The sequence below is a fragment of the Pelodiscus sinensis genome, chromosome 22 (genome assembly GCF_052426305.1).
Source record: "Pelodiscus sinensis isolate ZL-2025 chromosome 22, ASM5242630v1, whole genome shotgun sequence".
NCBI lineage: Eukaryota > Metazoa > Chordata > Testudines > Trionychidae > Pelodiscus > Pelodiscus sinensis.
Window position 1 is genome coordinate 13,295,068 of NC_143073.1, and position 10,078 is coordinate 13,305,145.

At 45.9% G+C, this 10,078-nt stretch overlaps 2 protein-coding genes across 6 annotated transcripts in view; one reads left to right on the top strand and one right to left on the bottom strand.

Moving 5' to 3' along the window:
• Positions 1–10,078, bottom strand: part of LOC102463552 (uncharacterized) — a 587,148-nt gene that overhangs the window by 300,524 nt on the left and 276,546 nt on the right. The gene's annotated exons all lie outside the window — the stretch shown is intronic.
• Positions 331–3,762, top strand: LOC142819501 (uncharacterized). Its single transcript, XM_089772494.1, has one exon. The coding sequence runs from the start codon at positions 743–745 to the stop codon at positions 1,529–1,531; it is 789 nt and encodes a 262-aa protein (XP_089628620.1). The 5' UTR covers positions 331–742; the 3' UTR covers positions 1,532–3,762.

Genomic DNA, 10,078 nt, shown 5'->3' on the forward strand with positions numbered 1-10,078 from the left:
CTGCTGGTGTGCGTTCCCAGTAGGCATGAACACAGCTAAATCCCTTATTAGAAGAGCAATCCTGCACCATTGAGAACATGGGGAGCTGGCCCAGTGTTTCCAGTGCTTTAAAATGGTCTGGGGTTAAAATAACAGCACTTTTTTTTGTGTGTCAAATGTCTCATGAATTCACCAGATTTCACATGCCTTCTTTCCCCTGAGCAGGGTTTTCAGTTTCCAAACCTGATGTCATCTCCCAGCTGGAGCAAGAAAAAGAGCCATTGTCCCCAGTTCTCCAGGGCTCAGAGGAAAGAGAGAATTTGAGAGGTGCCTACACAGGTGAGTGATCATTAAACCAACTCAGTGTCGAAGCAAACAGCTGGGATTCCTAACAAGGACCATGTGAACTTTGAGTTCTCAGCAGGAGTCTCATCCTCAGGACAGACACTGCTGGAGGCTTCCTACCCATCTTGAATGACTACTGATAGTAGCTGTCTCCTCAAACTTCCTTTTCCCTGAATGTTTGGATGGAAGTTGGATGCGGAAGTAATTCTCTCTTCTCTCCCTTTTAGGGAAGAGTTTGGGAAAATTCAGGCCCCATCTCTAGCTTTTCTTCTGGTTTGTTCTGTCCTTTTCCATTCCTGTTTCTGAGAGTTGATTGGGGTTTTGTATGTAGGTGTGTGTGTGGTTTTTTTCCATCTCAGCAGGTGTTGGGTTGGGTAGTGAGACCAGAGAGCAGAATCCTCAGAAGGAAGATGAAGAAATGGAACCACATTGGGCATTACTGCAAAGATGCAAAGAGAGAGTGTCTAGGAATTGTAAACAGGAAAAAGAGAGTCAGTACAGGCCAGAGAAGCAGCAGGGAAACCAGCCAACACAGAAAGTTGGTCAAGCTGTTCATTATCAGGGAACTCAGAAATCCCACAAGAAAACTACAGCCCAGCAGATTATCCTCATGGGAGAGAAAAATAGCTCATGCACTGTGTGTGGGAATAAGTTCAGTAAGTACTCACACCTTATTAGACATCAGAGGATCAATACAGAGGAGAAACTCTATGAATGCTGTGAGTGCAGGAAAACCTTCACTGGCTGGTCCACCCTTATGTGCCATCAGAGAATCCATACAGAGGAGAAACCTTGTGCATGCTGTGAGTGCAGGAAAACCTTCACTAATCGCTCGACCTTTACTAGCCATAAGAGAATCCACACAGGGGAGAAACCCTATCTATGCTGCCAGTGCGGGGAAAACTTTGCTCGGAGCTCACGTTTTATTCAACATCAAAGAATCCACACAGGAAAGAAACCCTATGAATTTAGTGATTATGGAAAAGCCTTTGCTCAGAGCTCAAGCCTTATTCAACATCAGAGGGTTTCTCCCCTGTGTGAACTCTATCTATGCTGCCACTGTGGGAAAAAGTTTGCTTGGAGCTCACATTTTATTCAACATCAGAGAATCCTACTGGGAAGAAACCCTATGAATGCTGTGAGTTTTGGAAAACCTTTGCTCAATGATCAAACCTTACAGATCATCAGAAAATCCACACTAGAGTAACCCTGTGAATTTTATGAATGTGGCAAGTGCTTATATCAGAGCATATTCTTTATTGATTAGAGACACAGCAATAGAGAGAGAGAGAATAAAAACCAGGTCTAAAGCTGAGAAGGGTTTTTTTCCTTTTGCGAATTCAAATTACCCTATAGTGAAATTTAAGGCCTCATTTGTGTCCCTATGATCTTTCACTTTTCCCAGCTGAGCTGTCTGCTTTACCCTCCTGTTGCATGCTTTTCCTTGGATGGGGGGAACAATTCTTTATAATCAACTTCTTTGTTCTGTGTCATGGAACTGCTCCCCAATAACAAGAATCTCCGTCAGCTACAGGTGGGGGAAGCAGGCATGATCTCAACAAAGAACAAGGAGAATAAATCTATTTGGACCTTAATTCCACCAAATTTAGGTAACCGCACGTAGTGATCTTTGTGTAAAAACAACTGCTTTTTCAATTTAAAAAAAGTCCTTTTGTAATGTCCATCGTAATTCGGTAAATTTCCTGAAGACCTGACATAATTGCCATCACTTTTTCTTGCATAAACAAATTTGGAGCGTTAAACTTATACTTTTCCTTACTACTGTCCTTAGATAGTGGTGAAAGGCTATACTACCATTATAAAAAGGGTGCCTCCGGAGCAGAGGTGCCCCTCCCCCTGCTGCTCTGCTTGTTCCTGCAGCTCCTGTCCACTTCCTTGGATCTGTCCCTGGCCAGCTACTCCGGGAAACTTCCCGTCTGCTATTTGGGGGGCGGGCAGGAGACAGAGGGACAATGATATGGTGTCTCCTGCCCCTCTACCCATGTACCCCATCTCTCCAATCCACAAGCAATATGGGGTGGGATGGAAAGGACAAGGCTCACCAAGAGTGGAACATAACTGCTTTATTTCCAACTGGCAAGTGTGGCACTCTTAAAGGAGCAGCATGCAGACCCTCATGCATTCCTGGAGCTCACACATGGTCGTTTTCTACGCTCTGCCCCATACATACTTACATTGTTGTAACTTGTTAGTACTTCCTGCAATGCAAATATGTTCTTTTCTTTCAATGTGCCGTCATTGTAGATTTTGACTGGTCTGTGCATTTCATAATTTTATTTCTCTCTTCTGCTTACATTTAATTCTTTGAGTAGTGAGTGCTAAAATGCCAAACGTGTGCTGCTTGAGCAATTATCATTACCTTTATTAACATATTGTGCTTTGTCATTCATTAATTAAAGTGGTACAATCAAATAAGAGTATCCTAGAATGTAATGTTAGCTTAGTGTGTGCTAACCTTAGTGTTGGTCGTTTAAAAACATGAGCTAAACACAGAACTTTAGACACTGGGTAGATGGAGGTCTCATATATTCAAATTATATCTTTAGTTTTATGTAAAATAACTTCAGTTTTTCATGAAAATAAATACAGTTCCAACCAAGGTTCTTAGTTAGCTTCACACCCTCGTGGCTGCACAGCTGTTTTCTCAGCTCCATTCAAAAGTTCAGAACTCCCACCGAGGGAGCTCAGCTGAGTAACTGGGGATGGGGCTCTCATCCTCCCAGGGAGGAGGAGCAGAACCTACTACTACAAATGGAGGAGCTGGCTCCAGCCTCTACTCTGTTCATCCCCACTCCCTTCCTCACCAAAGAAGGGTCTATACTCTCTTGAGGTGAGCGAGTTCTCCAATCAGGGAAGCAGGAAGTACTTGGAGGATCATGTGACTCAGATAGTGTTGGAGTCGGAAGAGCTGCCAGCTGAAGGGGAAGAGGGATCAGTGCTTCATTGCTTGCCACCAGCCCCGTGGAAAAAGCAGGGTAAATGAAAGGCAATGTTCCCTCATGAAGCTGTGCTGCCGCACAGTTGCACAGGAGATTAATCAGCCCTACTCCATAATTTTCAAATAATGGCAAACGGGAGGACTTCTTACTCCAACTCCTGTCAATCTCATTTTATGAGGAACAAGAGAAGTCAAAGGAACTGTGATCTTAATGTTTTTTTTAACTCTTGTGTTACTAATTAATACATAGTAAAATTGTGTTGCATTAAGGCCAGATCTTTGCTATCTGGTAGAGTTCTGGCTCTTATGAGTCAGAAATAGCAAGTACTAGATGTGATGCTAGCTGTTTTATAAGATGAAACCTCATTTGCAAGCTCTTTGGAACATGGATCTGTCCACAAAAAAAGCCATGTGTTAATTTGCTCGGGGCTTCTACGCTTTGAGCTGGTGACACACGCAGGCTGCGTCTACACTGGCATGATTTTTGCGCAAATACTTTTAATGGAAAAGTTTTTCCGTTAAAAGGTATTTGGCGCAAGAGAGCGTCTACACTGGCATGTGCTTTTGCGCAAAAGCGTCCGTGCCAGTGTAGACGCTCTCTTGTGCAAGAAAGCTCCGATGGCCATTTTAGCCATTGGCCTTTCTTGCACAAGTAATTAACGTTGCCTGTCTACACTGGCCTCTTGTGCAAGAATACTTGTGCAAGAGGGCTTATCCCTGAGCGGGAGCATCAGAGTATTTGCGCAAGAAGCACTGATTTTGTACATTAGAACATCAGTGTTCTTGCGCAAATACTCGCAGCCAGTGTAGACAGGTGGCAAGATTTTGCGCAAAAGTAGCCGCTTTTGCGCAAAATCTTGCCAATGTAGACAAAGCTGCAAGGTAAAAGTTTCACATCAGGAAAACTTCTATTTTTGAAGATCTGTTTCACTTGTATTTGTATAGCATGGATCCTAAACATTCCCCAGATTCACTCTTATGCAGTGTATGCCTTTTAATCTTTTTTCCAGCGACAGTAAATATTGAATTAATATCTGCAAGGAGAGCATGACTATTTCTGTTTGACTCAGATTTGTTTAGCGTCTGAAAGCTGAGCTATGAGTGGATGGTATTCATTTTGGTGTGTTTACTAGCTTGAGTTATTACAAAAGATAATACATGTAATCCAAGAGTAGTGTTCATTTTCCTTTTATTTGATTTTGTATTAAATAAACATAAGCATCCCTAGGGCAGTGGTCTGGCTGCTCCCAGAATGGGACTTGATCCCATGGCCCTATACACCCCAGGCAAGTAGCCCTTAGCCAACACCCCACCCTCAGAGGGTCCATTGTCCTGCCTTCCTTAATGCAGGAGCTTGTGTTGGTTGTCTGGATGCTCCCAGGATGGGTGGGACTTGGACTCACCACCCTTCACTCCCCAGGCAAATGCCTGATCCCCTCTGCCATTCTACCTCCCTAGCTTCAGGCTATCCCTTATCCTTAATTCAGGAGCCAGTTCCATCCCTGGAGCAGCCTGTATTGGCTGTTTCTAGTGTAGGAAAGACTCAAGCCCCCAACCCTGCACCCCCCAGGCAAATGTCCTAGCCCTTAGGCCACTCCGGAACCCACCTCACCTCCCTGCCTTCAGGGTGTCCCCTCCCACGACTCAGCACCCCTTGGCCCAAGACCAGAGCCTCCACTCCAACCCTCTACTTCAGCCTGGTGAAAGTGAACGAGATTCAGGGAGGAAGGGGGATGGAGTGAGCAGGGTGAGGCCTCAGAGAAGGATGGAGCAGGGGCAGGCCTCAGAAAAGAGGGGGAAGGAAGCTGGGCAAGAATCATGGTGTGACGTAGTGGGGGGCTGTCCATTCTTGTGGCCCTGGATCCATTCTGGTTTTGCATTCACTGGTTGCTGTGTTGTGCTGGGTGTGATCCCTACTGCCCTAGGCTGGTCTGGAGAGTGTGTCTGTGCCCAGCAGGGGATGGTCCCTGAAGGGAGACACGTAGGAAATGGCCCAGTCACCTGATACCTGGGCTAGCTGAAGGAATCTGAATAAAGCAACAGGCAGGGATGCTTGGGGGCAGTGGCCGGAGGGGGAGGAGTGACTGCAGCACTGCTGCATTTGGGGGAACATACAGGAATGTTAAATGTTTGGTTACAACAGGCACGGCCTCAACTAGCTCCATCAAAGCAAATGTATCTGGGCCTCCTCTTCACTAGGATTTTCCATTACTACAAGGATAGTTGTAAAGCTACAAAGCTACTGGTCCCTGTAAGGTGTGTACTTGTATGGCCAATCAGGAGAGATTCCCATGCTGCCCAGCTGATTAGCAGAGCGCCCACAGGTAGTTTTGTGTTTCTCCTGGTGGTGCACATTTGCACATGCCTCAGTGCACATAAAATTATTTCCCATGTGGATGGGAAAAAATCCACACATGGATGGAAAAGAGAAGCAGGAACATTGGATATAGCCCATGTATAGTTGCTGGGATTGTTTAGCACATTTACTCATAACCTCACCTATACTCCATGGCTACGTCTAGACTGGCATGATTTTCCGCAAATGCTTTTAACGGAAAAGTTTTCCGTTAAAAGCATTTGCGGAAAAGAGCATCTAAATTGGCACGGATGCTTTTCCGCAAAAGCACTTTTTGTAGAAAAGCGTCCGTGCCAATCTAGACGTGCTTTTGCGCAAAAAAGCCCCGATTGCCATTTTCGCGATTGGGGCTTTTTTGCGCAAAACAAATCTGAGCTGTCTTTTGCCTGAACGGGAGCCGCATAGTATTTCCGCAAGAAGCACTGATTTCTTACATGAGATCGTCAGTGTTCTTGCGGAAATTCAAGTGGCCAGTGTAGACAGCTGGCAAGTTTTTCCGCAAAAGCGTTGCGGAAAAACATGCCAGTCTAGACACAGTCCATCAGTTTTCCTTGTCAAAACAAGCATGGAGCATCTCCTTTCTACTGTTCCTCCCACAGCAAGGAGTTTCCGTCAGTCATCAAGTTCCCCTTTGTGCACAAGTTCCTATATACACATTTGCGTTCACGTTGCCGGGAGTTGTGTTGAACAGCTGTTATTTTTGTACCATTTTTTCATTTAAAATATATTTTTTCCTGCAATTTCTGTGACTCCCGAAGACAATGGGGCAGTGATCAGTTGCCTGTGAACCCTTCCCCCCCGAGAGGAATAAAGCTGTTTGCTCTTGGGCTATGTCTACACTGCAGGATTCTCGCGCAAGAACTGTTTTGTACAAGAGTTCTTGCGCAAAACGTCTTGTGCAAGAGTACATCCACACTGCCATGTGCTTTTGTGCAAGAGACATGCTTTTGCACAAGAGCATCCATGGCAGTGTGGACGCTCTCTTGCGCAAGAAAGCTCTGATGGCCATTTTAGCCATATGTGCCTGTCCACACTGCCTTCTTGTGCAAGAGCTCTTGCGCAAGAGGACATATTCCTCATGGGGAGAGGAATAACTCTTGCACAAGAAGCCCTCTTTTCTGATGCTTTAATGTGAATTTACTTGCGCAAGAACATGCATGCACTGTAGACACTCAGCAAGTTTTTGCGCTGCGAAAAAGCCTGTAGTGTAGACGTAGCCTTCATATCTGAGCTGACATCACTCCTATGCTATGCTGTGTCTCTGAGAAGCAATAAAACCTTTTACTCTACTGGCTGTGGATGGGGGTGCAGGGTCTGGGGCTCCCCAACACGCTGTTACACCTGGTTAAAGCTCCCTCCCACCTCCCAAAATCTGAAATGGTGTGCTGGTGAGCCAAAAGTGCCCAGAGGGCTGCAGGTGGACTGTGGGCTCTGGCAAGATGCAGCCTTCTCCCCCTCCCCCATGTGACAGTGCAAAGCCTGCCTTGAACCATACGGCAAGCATCAAGCACCAAAAGCCACAGCAGCAGCACAGAGGGGTGACTATACACCATATACCAGGCCACCCTTAATTCTGCTCTCCTCCTGGCAGCTGGCGTTACCTTCGTAACTGGGCACCTGGCCAGTACCCACCAATAGCAGACTGCCCGGCCAGTGTTTAATTTATGCTGGGGCTGAGCTGTAGCCTCTGACATCTTCAGTACAAATGAAACATTGTGGAAAGCAGAGGGAATGGGGTGGGAGGGAGCTCAGGGAGCCCTTGGGGGCCTGGAGTGATGTGGAGTGCCAAAATACAAGACCACTGGGAGCAGTGTTCCCTGTAACTAGTCCTGCTAAATCAACCACCAATGTATCAATCTCAGAGCATCAATCCAGGACGTAGTGTAGATATAGGCTGGGAATGGCTGGCTCACTATAAAAAGCAATCGTCCCCCACCCCCACTTGTGGTATCCTCACCTTCTCATCAGTTTTTGTTGGTGGATTGTATCCTTCCTGATTTAATTGGCCTGATTAGCATTGGCCCTTCCCATAATAATGTAACACGCCTATCTTTGCATGTGTACAGTTCCCTGCTAAACTGAACTTTCCACTTCATGCATCTGAGGAAGTGGGTTCCAGCCCACCCAAGCTGATGCCCAGATAAATTTGTTAATCATCAATGTGCCATTGGCCTCTTTGGGGCTTTTGCTGAAACTAACATGCTGACCACTCTGAAACTTTCCCTGATTTATTTTTCTAACAAGCTCCTGCTCACCTCCAGTAGCTTTTTCAGTCACATGCTATGGGCTATTTGTTGCTGCTGGTCTTCATTTCCCATTCAGCCCCTTTCTCTGGGGAATCTGTGCCAGCTCTGGACGCCTGAAGCCTCTCCCACCCAACCCAGCCGCACATGCCCCATGGCTCAGCTTTGGCCTTGGGTGCCATATGGTGTTAATGCCTGTTCTCCTTGCATCACAGATGGGTCTCCATTGCCATAGGATGTGTGGAGGCATCATGCCATTGCACTGTGCAGCCATTCATGGCATGAGAATTTCTCAGAGCAGCGCCAGGCCAGGCACAAAACCCAAATGCTCAGCATGGCCCATGGCAGTCAGGCAGCTGGACTCTGCTACCACGTAGCTCAAAGTCCATCCGTCTCCATTCATGATCCAGCCTGGTGCTGTTTATACCAACACACACTGTGAAATGAATCCCAAAGTCCCCTCTCATTAGCCCTAGAAATTCATGTAAACCATTTGTGACTCATTGGTAAGTTTAACTTCAGTGTTAATCACCAATTTGGGGAGAATCTGCTTTCCCTTTGTGTCCTGCTCTTGGCACTCACAGTGTGGGCCACCAGTAATGACAGAGCTAGCTCAGCAGTTTGGGCTGGCAGGCTTTTCCAGGTACTGGAAATGAGTGAACACTGCATAAGCTTGCGGACATTGTGCTTAAAAACATAAGACCGGTCAGACTGGGTCAGAGCAAAGGTCCATCTAGCCCAGTTTCCTGTCTTCTGACAGTGGCCAATGCCAGGTGCTCCTGAGGGAATGAACAGAGCAGGGGTTCATCAAGAGCTCCCACCCCTGTCACCCATTCCCAGCTTCTGACAAAAAGAGGCAACAGGCACCATCCCTGCCCATCCTGGCTAAGAGTCATTGAGGCACCTATCCTCCATGAATTTATCTAGGGTTGGGGTTTTTTTGTAATGCTGTTCAAGTCCTGGTCTTCACAACATCCTCTGGCAAGGAGTTCCACAGGTTGACCGTGTGTTGTGTGAAGAAACATTTCCTTTTGTTTTAGCTACCCATTAATTTCATTTGGTGGTCTCTAGCTCCTGTGTTATGCTTCTTTCCCCTGAAGGAATGGGCCCAGGGATTCTAGTCTTTCTTACATGGCTTATACAAGAATGACCATACTTGGTCAAATCAATGGTCCATCTAGCCCAGCATGCAGCCTGAGAATGACCAGTGCCAGATGAGTCAAAGGGAATGAATAGAACAGGCTTGTTGACCCAAAAGGTAAAGAACTTCCACCCTTTCCATTAACTTCACTGTTGTCAATTCCAGCTTACCTCACCTCCCACAAGGTCTCAGGCAAATCAGGTGTAAGCCACTCCTTTTGATCCAGATGTTTCCCACTCCAGCTGAAATGAGGCAAACTTTGGCCACTGTCAATTTGGAAAAGGCCCACTTAACTCAGCAGCTGTCTCAAAGGATCCATTGTTGTGATCCACGTGGAGCACCGACGTGTGACCCCAAAAGATAACAGATATGAAAGAAACGCAAGGCCAGGTTGGGAGAGGTTTTCATGGTCAGCCTGGGAGTTAAACAGCTGGGCACCTCAAAGGAAAAGTGGACTCAGCACCCATAAATAGAAGTGCTTTAAAGAACCAAATCAGCCTGCTTCCACCCCCTTTTTAAATTTGAGCATATGCTGTCCAATGTGAGATTTTTGTTTTGCAAACAAGAAAAACTAGGAAACTTGTTACTCTACCTGGGAAAAAAGGTTACAAATCCCATCACAAGTAATATTCTTCTTAACAGACGGTTCATTATAAAGTTCATCAAAATAAATTCCATTTCAAACTGAAATAATGGCAGACTCAGCTGGTTCTTTTTTTTCTCATACATGCAGTTTCTCTTACATATTTCCCAACCCTAATTCATTTGGAGTGAGGTTTAACTTTTCAGAATTAGCCACTATTTTCCATATAGTAAGAGAGGGCAGGTAGAGAACTAGACTCCTTTTAGCGTTACAAGCCTGGCTAGTTCCGTTGGTAGACCGTCAAATTTTTAATCTGAGGGTTCAAGTCCCTGGCCACGTGAAATGACCTTCTCCCCTCTGACCTCTCAAAGGGTACATCTAGACTACAGGATACTGTCGACAAAGCTTCTGTCGACAAAGACCATCTAGACTACATCCAGTTCTGTTGACAAAGAATGTTCTAAAGGAATGG

Bases quoted from the DNA above. Each gene is read 5' to 3' on its own strand.
- LOC142819501 (XM_089772494.1), top strand. From the start codon at position 743: ATGGAACCACATTGGGCATTACTGCAAAGATGCAAAGAGAGAGTGTCT.